This window comes from Pelmatolapia mariae, linkage group LG13 (assembly GCF_036321145.2).
Source record: "Pelmatolapia mariae isolate MD_Pm_ZW linkage group LG13, Pm_UMD_F_2, whole genome shotgun sequence".
Lineage (NCBI taxonomy): Eukaryota > Metazoa > Chordata > Actinopteri > Cichliformes > Cichlidae > Pelmatolapia > Pelmatolapia mariae.
In genome coordinates, this window is record NC_086238.1 from 3,596,573 (window position 1) to 3,612,582 (window position 16,010).

Genomic DNA, 16,010 nt, shown 5'->3' on the forward strand with positions numbered 1-16,010 from the left:
TGAGAAGAAAACACACTGAACACCACTGCCTGCAAAATATGGCTCTTCTCCAGAAAATCAAGCAAAATAAAGTTTATTTAAGCTAAAACGTTTACTTTCTTCATTTCGTTTTTTCTTTTTTTCTTTTCTTTTCTTTTTCTTTTTGCTATTGTTCTTATTAAACGCATTTCTGATCGTTTTTCATCTTGTCGGGTTATAGAAGGTAAACTAAAACACAAAGGTGTGGTTATCGGTGTTATTTGTGCTATGAGTGTGAAACGAGCCGCTCTCCTTGCTCTGTAAATTAGCTTTCGTTTTGAACCATTTTAATATTTCTTCACGGTTATAATAAAGCTGTTAGAATCTGAAGTTCTTCAATCCCATAATAGTTATTTTTCCACCTTCCACGGCTGCTACGTGATTTAGTTGGTCTGTGATTGACTTTTGACATAAACGTCTTGTTATCCGATTCTCTTTTTTTATGATGTTTGTGTGAAACTGTTACATCTGCGCATGCTCAGCACTTTTGTGTAACCTTTCCCACAATAACAGAGGAAGAGCAAGGAGATAAAAACGCTGACGTAATGTTAGTGATATTGGTCACATGTATCAGTGTGCCAAGGGTAAGTGCTTAATAAATGCACGACCTATTTAACACTGGGTTTATTAGTACTTTTTTGTCTTATTTGATTAGATTTAAACTGTGGAAATGTAATTAGAATTTAAAATACAAATTACGCACATACATCATTTGAGTATAAAGGTTTCAATTTCTTTTCAGTTGTATGAAAATCAGATTTCAGGCAAATTCTTCTCTGTAATACTATTTGTGAGGTTTATTTTCACAAATCAAAAAAGATCATTAATTTTATTTCCTTTTCTCGCACAAAAGAGCTAGAAAAGCTTGGTCAGCTTAGGCAGCTGAATAGTGTAGTGGTAGAACTGCACACCGTTGCACCGATATTCACAAGTTCGATTCCCACCCGGTATCCAGCAAGGGTCCTGGCTAAAACCAAGCCCTGGAATGGTGCGGCTATGTCTGAAATTTGGCTTCTGTATAATTGTGTATGTGACAAATAAAGGAAATGTGCTCACAGTCATTCCTTCAATACAGGTAGCTGCAGAGTTGGCTGGATTAATATGCCAGCATTCCCAATTCTAGGAAGCAGCACTGTTCTTCCTGATACAGTCTATTCTTTCTGTTTTACTGGTGTATGCATATATTTAACAGTTTGAAATAATCAAGTCAATATATGTGAATCCCGACAACGCCTAATAAAGTTATTTCAGAAACAGCATCTCCACCCACCTGCTGTTCAACTGTCGGCTTTGAGGGACAGCCAAGTAGAAGAAAGTTTGATAGGTGGAAGGTTTAGTATTATTGTTAGGATTTTCTTGCATTTAAGAATACAATCAAAAGATCTCAAAGACAGCATTCAAATTTATCTTGTGACTCTTTGGTGTGTCTCTGTTCGGAGACTAAAGAATTGACTAGAAAACACCTGTACCGGTATAAATATTAGGTTATGTTAGACACTCCACACTGATTTCGTTTAATAGTATCAGCAAACTTTGCGAGTACTGTTTCTTTATTTTTCTGTGATGACTGATGAAAGGCTTGAGCTGGGTCTGACAGAGAAAATGTTTCCTCCAGTCTTCCAAGTAGCATTCCGCTTACTTAGATTTTTGAGGATAAATTCAGTTTTGTGGAGGAGTACTGGTGAACTTTATGGTTTCCTTTTTGTCTACAACTGTGAAATTGATTTTCCCACCACTTTATAAATCATGCTCAATTACTTTGGACCCTTAGGTGGACACATTAAAACAGACTAAAAAATGCTTCTGGTGACAACGTGCAAAGAATGATGTCATTAAAGGTTTGCTCACACCTGAAGGTGAGGGCTGGAGGATGACTGGATGACTGGATGGCTAGAATGAAAACCAGCAGGGTTCCCTGCGCTGCAGAGACACTTTGGTTAAGGCTGTTTTGTGCTACACCAATTAAAAAGGCAGAAAACGACAGAAACTTCCTGCTGTTTTGCTATTTCACTGTCCTGCACACTGATATAAACACAGGAGCAACCACTCCAGATTATCTTCTTATATTACCGTCAGTTACACTTTAACTCATCATGTGGCATCTGCAGGCTCTATGCCATGTATGCCATGTGTTTATGCTCACTGTTTCACCTTTACTGCTGATAAATCCTCATTGGGGCGGGTAAATCAACCTGGTGTTAGTAGCTCCATTTAAGGGCAAATGCTTTCTAGGTCACTGTTTATTTAGTTACAACCTACTGCAATATTTCCTTAAAAGGTTGTGATAATCAGGTCACCTGCTGGCTCTTCCCCTAGATACTATTGGCACCGATGACTGATTGTGTAATACATCTTTTATAAAAAAGTGTGTTACCAATGGGTCTTAAAAAGCAAACTTTATAATGCAAACACACGCACCCAAACACACCGAAGAGTGCTTTATACAGTTCTTGAGCTCACCTGTATACTTCATAGCTTCAGGTGGTTTTCAAACAACTACATCAGCCAACTCAATTATTGTGCTGTATTCATGTCGCCAAGTTTAAGGTACAAAAATTAAATTACCAAAGATAACTCTAACTTCATTTTGTTTTTTTTATCCTTTTATGCCTTCAAATTATCACCATCATAATTATTTTTGTACATTTAATTTGTCACAGTAGAAAATAGATCACATACAATTTTCACTTGAGTGACATTTTCACCTCATTTGCAAGTTATAATTTTAGATTGGGGAACTTCATTAATTGAAAATCTCAAAAAAGTGACTTCCGCTATTTCCGTTAGTTATCATTGTTAAAATAAATGTGTATAAATATAAATATATGTGACTCTGTTTATGTTGCATGACTGTTTGATTGTTTGGATAAATTAATTAAATGTTTATGATTGATTTTATTCCATTAATATAACTAATGACTCCTCCTGTCTGGAAGCAGAGGACTTATTCAAGATGTAAAACAATAGTACTACATTACGGGAAACGTGCTTATTTATAGTCTTGCAAGTTACAAGAGAAGATACAACTCTTGTACTCATGGACTTATAAATTTATAAAGTCCTGTTAAAAAAAATTGCCGTGCTATGAAACAGCTTTATTATTGTCTGTGTGTAACAGGTTTGTTTCAACCAGAGCTCACAAGAAGAGCATGTGGAACTTGCTAATATAATGTATTCAAATTGCCAACAGAGGCACTGAAGTTCAGGTTTAGGATTTTGTTCTGGAACTCTGGATTTGGTAAAAAAAAAAAAAAAAAAAAAAAAAAAAAGATTCAGTACATCAAGTGTAAATTTATAATTCAAGTGTTTGGATTTGAGGACATATTGTAAGATTTCCTTTTGATATAATCAGCAGTGGACAGCTGTCAACGTTTGGCAGCTGTTGAAGCTAGGTGGAGACAGATACCACCAATAATAAGACTACATGCATCAGGGCGATGTGTGTTCACTGCCAGCAGCTCATTTCATGGCCCTGACAGTCTCAAGACAGACTTTGACAAGACTCTGAAGTCTCTGAATTTCTAGTTGTAACTGTATTTATTCCATCATGAAGCTCATACATGAACAGACACCAATTTCTACCAAACTGACACAAAAAAAAGAAACCAAACAAGGAAGAAATGCGACCCATAAAGCAGAAGTGTCACAAGAAAATATGGATGTTTGCACTTTTCAGAAGTCACAAGTCCAAGAATGTCATCAAGAAATTCATGCAATTAACCATAAAAGGAGAAATAGCAAAGGTAGATGTGTTTTTTGAACACAGAAAACTCAGATTAAACATTCAACACAGTAAAAAAAGGGAATTAAAATACATTTGATTCATCAACACAGCAGCTGAAAAAAGAAATTACATGGTCAATGTCATCCTGGCAGCAGTTCCCTCACATTAAAGCAAAATCATAAAATAACATGTTTGATGGGATTTGGAGACGTTCCCTCTTAGACTACTGATTTCTGGGAACAATCTTGAGTATTACAGGCTGAACTGGCTGAAACTTCCAGTCAAACTGAAGTGGAATCTAAAAAAGAGAAAAGAAATGGATGTAACATCAGGGACAGGACAGAAAAGTAGCATCATAGTCTGAATGTGGAGGAGTGTTGCTCTTACCATGGTCTCTTTGCACGTTTCCAAAGTGTACTTCTGCAAGAGACGGACAATGATCATCTTCATAACGAGGAGGGCGTAGCGCATCCCAACGCAGTTACGAGGGCCGAGTCCAAACGGCATGTACGCGTATGGGTTCACCTCCTCCCCGCTGTCTTTACTGAACCTGCAGATACAGATCAAACAAACCTTTAAAATCATGGAGTTACTACGTAAAACGAAAAGGCTCTGCTGTTACAAAAGGATGCAGTTAATCTAGCTACTTGAAACAGTAGCAAAAAATCCTCTGTTGAATTCTTTTTTTACATTTATTTCAGGTGTGGTATTCAGTAAGAATATTTGTAGTTTTTACTTCAGCACTCTAACACAAAAACGAATACTGTTAACCCTCTACAGCACAGCGTGGCCCTGGACTACAGAAAGTTTTTGGGTGTCTATGATGAGATAAGATTCGGCCTCTCCTAAATCACATCCTCATGAAGCTTTAACACAGTCTTAAGACACCACTGGATAAGTCTCTGGCTATCCTTGACTTAAAGTAAAGGGACCTAAAGCTTTTCATGAAGTCTGCTCGAGAGGATCTGTCAGGATAAATGGGATGAATGGTCCAAAATCCATGTGTGCACAGCTGCTGCCAAAGGGACTGTTGCAAACTATCCAATTAAGAGAGCCTGAGTGTTAAAAATGAGAGTTTCAAGTTCATTTTCATTAAATTTTCAAAAATGTCAAAATGTCATCATAAATTTTAAGAATAAACTGATGGGAATTATAATTTGTATATATTTAAATAGAAGGAATTATGCAAATACAGAGAAATCTAAAAAAGATGAAAAGAAATTGAATCTTTTTATAAATGTATTTAAAATAAATCTATAACTAATTTCAATACAGCCTTGCTTTGTCTTGTTGTGATGATTGTGTAGATGTCTCTGAGTCACTTCTTGTCAGAAAACCCAACTGTATTTCAGCATTTATGTCAGATTTGTTTGTAAGGTTTACAAAGACAAAGTGATATGAGTGGCTTAGTCTATAGAAATAAACCTTGTAAAGCACCCTTTCTTTAATAAAAGTTTCCCAGATTTAACCAAGATTGGTTCTTGATAAGATTGCAGATTTACCTCTCTGGTCTGAAAAGCTCAGGTGAGTTCCAGTAGCGTGGGTCTTTGTGCAACAACCACACAGGAATCCCAATTACGGTTCCCTCAGGGATGGTGAGGCCATGCACCTGCACAGTTTTTTTGCATGTCCTGTCGAGCCGAGGGCCAGTGGGAATCAAACGCAACGACTCGAGTATAACATTGTCCAGGTATTGGAGGTCGGTCAGCTCCTCATAAGAAATGGGTGCCTAGTCAAAATATGAAAAGACACAATCACAAAAAAGGAAAATGTGATAAGACTGTCCGCTACTGTAACAAAGACAAATTATGTGAGAAATTACTGTACATCTTTCTTCAGGTTAGCATCAATTTCTTTGTGTAAGGTCTGCAATGCATCAGGGTTGGTGGCCAGATTATAAAGCATGTATGTAAGAGTGGTACTGGTGGTCTCATAGCCTCCCAAGATGAAGACCAAGGCCTGGGAAAGGATCTCATGTTCAGTCAAACCTATCAAAAAGAGAAAAATCCTTGTCAGTGTAATTTTCAGAATCATATTCAAAGCTAGTGTAGTCCTAATGTAATAACTGACTGGTATTGGTTAAATACTGATTTAAAGTCCAACCTTCCTGGTGTAAGTTTTTGATACTCATAGCCAGCCTGGCTGTCTCTAAATATTTGCAGGGATGTTATAGGGATATAATATGCCTGTTTATGGATTACCTCTCTGGTAAAAACATACCTTTACTTGGCTGTTCTTCATCATTCTTATACTCCTTTTCTGGGATCTCACTCTGAATTAGCACCTGCAGGAAGTCTGCTCGGGCCTAGATCCAAAAGACAACATTCAACGTCAGCAACAAATGCAAACTTGCTCAAAGTCTATTGACTCAAATATGGGTGACTGAAAGACAACAGCAGAAGAAAATTGCAAATTATATCTGCAGTATGGGTAGATTATATGTAAAAGATGAACACAGTTTTCAATTGTTGCCCAGCTAATAGTCAGGCTGTTAAACCTATGAAAAAAAACCCCCCACATTTTTCATCTTTAGTTTTGTTTTTTTAAAATACAAATTAAAATAAACCAGAACAAAAATTTGTAGATAAAGGGTAGGCAGCTCATTTCCTGTTTTCAAGCTAATATAATGAGCTTGATTGCTGCGCTTCACAGACATTAATCTTTAAATATAATGTAACAAAATAGAAAGCTCTTTATTTTGTAAAATGTTGAACTTCTTTTACAAATTTAATTCTTACAGATTCGTCTTCATGATGCTGGGTTTTAAATCTCTTAATGATGTTGTAGAAAAAGTCAATGCTGTCCTTGGGCATGATTTCAATCTTCAGGAGCTCTAGCAGATGTTTACCAAAGGGAAAAACCACTGAAAGGAGACAAAAGAGCAGTTGAACAAAAATTAAAAACCTAGCAATACTATATGAGCAAATGGAGTTTGAATAAGGGTCAAAAGGAGGTCATACTTTGGAAAAGTATAGGCCAAAATTTGAAGTTAAGGACCTTCTGGACCTGCACATTCACAGGATCATCTGGATTGTTAATGGAGTCTGTCTCCACACTGAAAGAAGCACTGGTCACAGTGTCTAAACTGTAAGGAGCCACAAACCTATGAGAGATGGAAAAGACAAGTGGTCAGTGCATTATTTACTATAGGATGAACAATGCAATATGCTGGCATGTTAAAGATTAACAACATACTTTTTGACATTGATGGGTTCATCCAAATTTGTTTTCTCAAGTTTAGCAACAAGTCGGTCTGCATAGCGAGCAACGAGGGGGACAACCTTAAAAAAGGAGACAAAGTAGGAGAATTATATAATTTATGTTTTGTTTGGAATGAATGTCAGTGCGTTTACAGAGACAAAGAAAATTGATGTAGATACTATATACAGTGGCTTGCAAAAGTATTCGGCCCCCTTGAACTTTTCCACAGTTTGTCACATTACAGCCACAAACATGAATCAATTTTGTTGGAATTCCACGTGAAAGACCAATACAAAGTGGTGTACACGTGAGAAGTGGAAAGAAAATCATACATGATTCCAAACATTTTTTACAAATAAATAACTGCAAAGTGGGGTGTGCGTAATTGTTCAGCCCCCTGAGTCAATACTTTGTAGAACCACCTTTTGCTGCAATTACAGCTGCCAGTCTTTTAGGGTATGTCTCTAACAGCTTTGCACATCTAGAGACTGAAATCCTTGCCCATTCTTCTTTGTAAAACAGCTCCACAACTGCCCTGTGATGACCTCAGAGGTTGTCTAAGAGAATATTGGGAGCAACAACACCATGAAGTCCAAAGAACACACCAGACAGGTCAGGGATAAAGTTATTGAGAAATTTAAAGCAGGCTTAGGCTACAAAAAGATTTCCCAAGCCTTGAACATCCCACGGAGCACTGTTCAAGCCATCATTCAGAAATGGAAGGAGTATGGCACAACTGTGAACCTACCAAGACAAGGCCGTCCACCTAAACTCACAGGCCGAACAAGGAGAGCGCTGATCAGAAATGCAGCCAAGAGGCCCATGGTGACTCTGGACGAGCTGCAGAGATCTACAGCTCAGGTGGGGAAATCTGTCCATAGACAACTATTAGTCGTGCACTGCACAAAGCTGGCCTTCATGGAAGAGTGGCAAGAAGAAAGCCATTGTTAACAGAAAACCATAAGAAGTCCCGTTTGCAGTTTGCCACAAGTCATGTGGGGAACACAGCAAACATGTGGAAGAAGGTGCTCTGGTCAGATGAGACCAAAATGGAACTTTTTGGCCAAAATGCAAAGCTCTATGTGTGGCGGAAAACTAACACTGCACATCACTCTGAACACACCATCCCCACTGTCAAATATGGTGGTGGCAGCATCATGCTCTGGGGGTGCTTCTCTTCAGCAGGGACAGGAAAGCTGGTCAGAGTTGATGGGAAGATGGATGGAGCCAAATACAGGGCAATCTTGGAAGAAAACCTCTTGGAGTCTGCAAAAGACTTGAGACTGGGGCGGAGGTTCACCTTCCAGCAGGACAACGACCCTAAACATAAAGGCAGGGCAACAATGGAATGGTTAAAAACAAAACATATCCATGTGTTAGAATGGCCCAGTCAAAGTCCAGATCTAAATCCAATCGAGAATCTGTGGCAAGATCTGAAAACTGCTGTTCACAAACGCTGTCCATCTAATCTGACTGAGCTGGAGCTGTTTAGCCAAGAAGAATGGGCAAGGATTTCAGTCTGTAGATGTGCAAAGCTGGTAGAGGCATACCCTAAAAGACTGGCAGCTGTAATTGCAGCAAAAGGTGGTTCTACAAAGTATTGACTCAGGGGGCTGAATAATTACGCACACCCCACTTTGCAGTTATTTATTTGTAAAAAATGTTTGGAATCATGTATGATTTTCGTTCCACTTCTCACGTGTACACCACTTTGTATTGGTCTTTCACGTGGAATTCCAATAAAATTGATTCATGTTTGTGACTGTAATGTGACAAAATGTGGAGAAGTTCAAGGGGGCCGAATACTTTTGCAAGCCACTGTACATCAATGTAACTAACGATGTTGGACCAGAAAGACAGCACGTTTCATAAGACATAAGAGAGAATTTCCTTAAGACAGATTAACAAAATTGGAGTCACAACATAACTGCTACATGATATCAACCTGTTTCAGTCTTCCACTGGTGAAGCATGGGGACACGGTGCTCCGAATTCTTTTCCACCTTTCATCTTTGACTACTGAAACTGCATCATCCAGAGGTCCATTCATAAAACCAGAATCCTGTCAAAATTAAATTGCACTTAAAGCTTAAATTTAGCTTCCTCCAGCATCTCCATGTCCAACATCAACTTATGAACTTTGCTGAGATAATGTAATGCAACTATAATGTCTTTACACCTTTATCTCTAGGTTGACTCTAAGGTGTGCATATTATTATTATACATAGAAGAAAGTAAAAAAAAATATTTTAAAATATACATATAGAATACATATGGAAATGTATATTGTAAATTTTTGTCAAATATATAACTATACAACAAGCTGCAACTTATCTTAATTTAGCTCAAAGATTAATAACAAACTAGAATAACAAGCCTGTCTGTTCTGTCTGTAATGCTGTTTTTTAATATGTGCATAAGTGTGTACAAATGACAAATTTGAAAAAAAAAATTCCCATGTTTCATTAGTACCCACCCCAGGCAAAACCAGGCAGGTTGTCAGGCAGTCAAACTATCCCTGCTACTGAATGACGGCTAAATAAACACATTCATGCAAATAAACCCGCAAAGGTCCCTTTGCGTAGGTTTCACTTTGCTATGTGATACAAAGGGTCTCTTACCCTGCGGTTGGTAAACACAGTGTAGCACTCCTTCACAGTGACAGTTTTAACAATCTCAGGGTCAGCCACCATTAAAACCGGTGTTCTTGCATCGTACAACCTGCAAAAAGGAGGCATCTAGTCATTTGAGTTAACATTTAGGATCTTCATGCTTCAACCAAAGGAGATTTGCACTTTTTTAAAACTTTTTCAGGTCCAAAGGAGGAACACCTTCATAAAAACAGGAAATACTCCCAATCTTAGTCACGTACAGCTTACTTAAAAGGCACGTAAGTGCAGCTAAGTGTACTTGGATACATGAGTTGAAAACATCTTTCACATGAAGCAACAACTCACCCCCAGACGTCCCCATACTTCGCATGGCACTCTTGGTCAAAAGCAAGAATTCCCTACAAGAAGATGCAGGAAACTGTGTTTTAGAATAGGATGTATGCATTCAAATTAAATAGAGAAGACAGGTACTCATTGTCAGTCATCAGTCAGCTCCTTTTTACTGTAAGGTGAGGTGTATTACTATGTTGGTGTTTGGTTTCCTTACCTTTTTAAAGCCAAGTCCTGTTCCAACAAAAGGGAGAGGCGATGGTCCAGGTATCCCCAGCTTTTTGAAAAACCGATATGGCCAAATTCCATACCTGTGTTACAAAAAAAGGAGAAAAACTGAGATCGATATGACATCAGTTATTATAAACAAATAACTATCACAACTAATAACAAAGCTTGACACCCATTTGTTTCCTTCGCAGAATACTCACAGCAAAAGCAGGGTAAACACGATCGCCAGCAACGTCCAAGTGGTTGGTGAAAATAATGTGAAAAACATTTTAGACTTTCTTCCTGAAAGCGCTGGAGAGGGAACTGAGGAAACGCGCTGGGAGCTTGATCTTAAAGCCACTCCATGATGGGAGGAGACTGACAAATTATCAGCTAGGCTGTAAAAAAAAAAGAAAAAGAAAAGAAAAAAAGAGGTCACTGGTGGGTCAGTTATCTTTAGTCACCACCTCTGACTCAGCGGGTTTTCCAGGATATCAAACAAAAATTTGATCAGAAAATAAAGTTTATATGAATTGAAGCATTTAAATTCACAATAAACAAACAACTTAAATAAAGTAGCAGTTCGGCGCAAAAACTGCTACTTTTTCTTTTAACGCTCAGAAGTGGAAATATGCAATGACACGACCTGATAAACAATGTAAATGTCACAGTTTGGTACTTTTTTCTAATTATTTCCTAATTATACATTTAAAAATTGTTTTAAGCCTTTTTTAAAAAACAAACAAACGCGTATTTCGGAAGACTTTTGGGCCTTTTCAGGCCCCGTAGTTTGCCCGGAAATACAACCAATGACCCTGGAAGCTAGCTGCGGATGCTAGTTATGCGGCTTGTTTTCTGTCTTTTTTTTCCCTTTGTATTATAATCAAATTGAGTGATCCTGTCTTCTGGTCAGAGATTCAACTGCTTTTAACGCAGTCAGAAGGTAAGTTAAAGATTAGATTCGTGGTTTCCCATTTTGTGCCTGCTGTGACTCTGAAATGATCCGTTTTTAAACTGTTCTTGTTCTGCAACGTGAAGCACGGTTGACATTAGCTTTCATTTAGAGCTTCCATTTACAGCTTTGCATTTAAACCACGCTGAGGTATTTGCTTTTTCCATATTTTTAAATATTTTCCCACCTTTATAACAAAAAGGTTAGACTCTTAATACATTTTATGATTTTTTTTTTCTTTTTAAAACGGTTTCTGTGTTAAGAGCATTTACTTCTGGGGCGTCAAGGTTGTTTGTAGTTGATGAATCACATAGAGCTTAATCTGACCTCGGTAAAAGCGTTGGATAATAACTTACCTTTTCTAAATGTTTGGTAGTATAATTAACATTGATATTGGTTCACAAAGCAGATAATTTAGAGGTCAAATGCAGGTTTTGCTAGAAATTTGTCCCATGCCACTCTATTCATGCACATCACCAGGCTCCTCATTTTGCATTATAACCCTAGTTGTTTCCTGTTTTATCATATATAATATGATATTTTATATCCGAGTATCACTACACAATTAACATGACCCAAAACATTTACTTTAATGATGTCATTGCAATATTTATAGTGAATGTTGGAAAAAATGAATAATATAGATGTAAGTCCGATTTATTTTAATTAGCAAGAGGATTAGTATAGGATATTCATAGTGTGCATATTTTATTTATTTATTTATTTTTTAAATAAATAACTCTGTAGTTATAATGGCGAGGTTAGACTCTTAGGAAGTTTTATGTCCACTATACTCCTAATAATTATTTTCAACCTAATAATCCTTACTATATAACTCTGTTGATGTATAACCTAAACATCAAAGATATCTCCCAGATGGAAAAACGATTGCAGATATATTTTAAAAAAGTGAGTTGGTGCAAGGTTAGCAGCTCCAAATATTTTGGAGTCCAGTGTAAACATTCCCAAGTCTAAGTAGCTACTCTGTTCTTCCCGTTTGGCCTTTTTAAAAGGAGAATCTGAATGCAGCATGAAGCATGATGGCTTGAATCTGGTCTTTTTATGTTTCATCATTTGCAGTATTTTTTTTTTCTTTTTTTACGGGCTGTGGCTCAGGAGGTAGAGTGGGTTGTCTACCAATCGGAAGGCTGGTGGCTTAATCTCTGGCTCTATTCTGCATGCCGAAGTATCCTTGGGCAAGATACTGAACGCTGAATCGCTCCTGACGCATACTGAGTGTGACTGTTAGATTGAAGTGCTTAGGCACAGACAATGGCGTTGGTAGGAAGCTGTATGATTGGGTGAATGTATTAAGTAGTAGAAGTAGTTCCTCTAAAATAAAGTTTTATTGGTGAAATAGTGAAGTTTCTCAGTGTACAGTTGGATTCATAGCAGTATGTAGTTAGCATTATGGGAATTGTTTATTGTATGCTTTTTTTTCTTCTTTTTTTAATCAAAACTTGAAAATGCAAACGTCTTAGAAAACTGGTTTGTCAAGCAATTGCCATTCTGTCCACACCTTCATTGGATTTAATGGCATTATAACCTGACAGCTTTCCCTCAATGTACTTTTTATTTTTTTCTTAAAAGAAATAATTTTCATTTAAAATGTTCAAGTTTGTAATCACTTTGTCTTTTGGTTATTTTCTGCCAATTTTGAATGTGTCTCTGAAGCCCCGCTATATTTTCTCCAAAGCCCTTTTGCTGTCATGAATTGTCACCACAGCAGTCCCTAATTTCAGCTGTTTTCGTCTTTCACAGAAATAATTTGCCATCATGTTCCTCACCCTCACCCTTCTGCGAAAAGGTATTCCTGGAAAGCAGTGGATCGGAAAGTATCGACGGCCTCGACAGATTACTTGGCAAATGAAACGCAACACACTGAAGCAACTGGAGCGCGAAGCTGAGAGCGAGTACTGGATCAGCCGGCCGTACATGACCCAGGAACAGGAGCACGGGCATGCAGCAGAACGCAGAGCCCAGAACTGGCTCAAGATCAAGGAGGCCAACTTTGCAAATTTTCCTGAACACAAACGCATCACAGATCACCTGAGTCATCTGAGAATCACTAAGAACTGGTCGAGTTAACGTGCGAAGTGACATGCAAAGACTGTGTTTATAGTATAACAATCTAAAACAGTTAATTTGTCCAAAGTAGCTCTGTTTTTGTTTATTATGGCTTATTATTACTGAGTTTCTTGATGTCAACTGAGAAGCCACCTTGAAGTGTTCCCAAAAGACCGTTCTCACTCCCTCTGTTCGCAGATGTTTTGGGTTCGGCTGAAAATGTGACTGGAATTCTTCCTTTCGATGTAGCTTTCTTTGGATAAAATCCTCTTCAAAAGCCGCGTTTTATCTGTGTGTCCTTAATTAAGAGCTTAACAACAAAATACACTTTTAAGTTCAGCCTCCCCACTGGTTACAAAAGCTCTTTAACTGAATGAGCTGCACAAGTGTATTCCATGAGGAAAACTGAGAAATTATATAGATTATCTGGGGCATTTAGGGCAAAATTATGTAACTTTAACAAACAATTGAACCCATTTTAATTTGTTGTGACTGTAAAGCCTTTTTGACCCTTTGAAGTTTTATAAGAGTGGGGGGAATATTTTTTTTAATCTAAAGGAAATGCTTTTGTTTTATTCACAGATCCTTTTAAGGTATTGTGTTTGTAGGTAATGAGCCTTATTATTTTATCTACTGCTCTGTAGTCTTGTGATAAGATATGCTTTATGATTCCTGCTATTGGCACAAATCTAAGGCTCTCCAGAGACTCTGGATTATTGGCCCTCATGAAAACTCAGGCAATCTCCTCAGATGCAGCACAACACTGTTGTCTAACAGTGGTTATTGCCATCACATATCAGTAATATTGACAGAACCAATACGTATCTGGAGGAAGAACCTTTTAAGGACAGACTGAATGAAGGAAGGTGTGACCCAAACACAAACTCAAATTACATACCCTTAAATGGAAACACAGACCTGAGACAAATTTATCTGTAGTTTACTTTAAGACCTCATTCAGCATTTCCAAGCAATAAAGCAGACAATGCATAACACATGCTGTATTGGCCATGGATATAAGAAATAATTCACTGTATAGTGTAAACACCTTTGTTAAAATTCTTTTACACAATGAGGGTTTAAAGAAGGGTGTCACAAACAATAGTATGAAATGCTAATATAGTTAGTGTTCTACATAAATCTGTGTTTTAGTTAATTGATAGAATCAGCGCTAAAGAAGATACTGACTGTCAGAGCACAACCAATCTGCACACACGTAGCATTACACTGTTGTCTGATAACAGTTATTGCTTTTATGTAATAATTCATAATTTTATCACCAGAGAGGTGGAAAAGCCAGCAGGTGACCTGATTATTATATCCTTTTAAGGAAAGAGTGGAGTAAGTTGTGACCAAATAAAAAAAAGAAAGAAAAGCAAACACTGACTCGGAAATCATCTGCCCTTAAATGGAGCCATTAGGCTCATGTACCCACCCCAATGAGGGTTTATCGTCAATGACGTACACATGGTGAGCATAAACACTTTGATTTTGTGTGCATAATGCCTGCAGATGCTACATGAGGGGTTAAAGTGTAACTGGCAATAATATAAGAAGATAATGTGCTCTGGTTGCTCCTGTCTTTCTATCAGTGTGTGCAGGACAGTGAAATAGCAAAACAGCAGGAAGATTCTGCCATTTTCCACTTTTTTAATTGGTGTAGCACAAAACAGCGGTAACCAGAGCTTCTCTGCAGTGCAGGCAGGTTGCTGGTTTCCATAGTAGCCATCCAGTCTGATTTAGACTTGCAACAACAGGCGAGCCCAAAGTGTGAGGACAGAAACCTGCAGCCCTCACCTGCAGGTATGAGGAAACCATTCATGACATCATTCTTTCCACCTAAACTGTTTTAATTTCGATGGAAATGTCACTGCAGGATTTGTTTTCTTACCCTGTCTTAGTGTGGCCACCTACGGGTCCAAAATAATTGAGCAAGATTTATGAGGTGATGAAAAAAATGTTCTAGAAAGAGCTCACGGCAGTAAACAAAGAGGAAACCACAAAGTTCAGCATTACTGTTCCTACAAATTAACTGACCAGAATTCTCCTGGGGAGATTTTAGGAAGGTTTTTTCTTAATTTAATAACACCTGCAAACTTAGAAGAGAGGTTAAACCTCACTGTTTGAGATTTGACTTTTACAGCTAAAAAAACAAAAAAACTGAGGGTCGGGGCCCAACACGGAGACACAACTTAAATTTGAAGGATTGTGTGATGTTTAATGAAGAAGAAAACAGGTGCAAATGTAAGTTCTACTGCATAACTTATATCTGAAAATAAATAAAGTACAATAAGTACAATTTCCACTGCAAAGTTCCATAGCATCTTGAAAGTATCTTGATTTTTTTTAGTCCTTCATATTATTAGACAGTTATGTGCTCTTATGAGTATTTTTTAATCACTCTACACATATTTTGGCTTGTTTTATGTCCTGTCGTCTTCCCCCCACTGTCAGAGTAAGGAGTCAAAGTAATTTTCTTTCCTTTTCTCTTTGTAGTGATTTTGAGAAGATTTGTCCTAATTCCCATGGTCTATTGTTGTAGTCTTTGTAAGATTTTGTGTCTGTTAATGTATGTTTTAGGTATTTTGGTTAATTTTTGTTTATCGGGGAGGTCATTTTCAGTTCTTTGAGGTTATTTTTGAGTCCATTTGCAGTTGCCTTGGCCTCTGTGTAGATATTTAATTTATTTTCCAAAGAGAAATATGACTTCAAAACGTCTGTCCTAGGGGTTCCCTTTTGCCTTTGGCCATCTGAGTTGTGCTTGTTGGGTTCTTTCATTGGCTAATCCCCGCGTGGCTTAAACGCTCTTAGTTCCACAACTGCAGTTTGTTGAGGGCAGGAGCCACTGCGAACTTTCAGTGTACGCATAATTATGTCCAGCAGATGGAGCTCAAGG

General features: G+C 37.7%; 2 protein-coding genes across 2 annotated transcripts; one reads left to right on the forward strand and one right to left on the reverse strand.

Annotated features, from left to right (window-relative positions):
- Window positions 1-3,545: 3,545 nt before the first annotated feature.
- On the reverse strand, window positions 3,546-11,449 carry LOC134640020 (cytochrome P450 3A40-like). The gene is made up of 14 exons (XM_063491579.1): window positions 11,404-11,449; window positions 10,317-10,493; window positions 10,103-10,196; window positions 9,901-9,953; window positions 9,565-9,664; window positions 8,889-9,005; window positions 6,938-7,023; window positions 6,703-6,845; window positions 6,481-6,605; window positions 5,963-6,047; window positions 5,570-5,730; window positions 5,245-5,471; window positions 4,130-4,292; window positions 3,546-4,040 (listed from the first exon to the last, which is right to left on the reverse strand). The coding sequence occupies exons 2-14, from the start codon at window positions 10,382-10,384 to the stop codon at window positions 3,966-3,968; spliced, it is 1,497 nt and encodes a 498-aa protein (XP_063347649.1). The 5' UTR covers window positions 10,385-10,493; window positions 11,404-11,449; the 3' UTR covers window positions 3,546-3,965.
- Window positions 10,894-15,430, forward strand: mrpl57 (mitochondrial ribosomal protein L57). Its single transcript, XM_063491580.1, has 2 exons — window positions 10,894-11,038; window positions 12,809-15,430. The coding sequence occupies exon 2, from the start codon at window positions 12,824-12,826 to the stop codon at window positions 13,133-13,135; it is 312 nt and encodes a 103-aa protein (XP_063347650.1). The 5' UTR covers window positions 10,894-11,038; window positions 12,809-12,823; the 3' UTR covers window positions 13,136-15,430.
- Window positions 15,431-16,010: the final 580 nt, after the last annotated feature.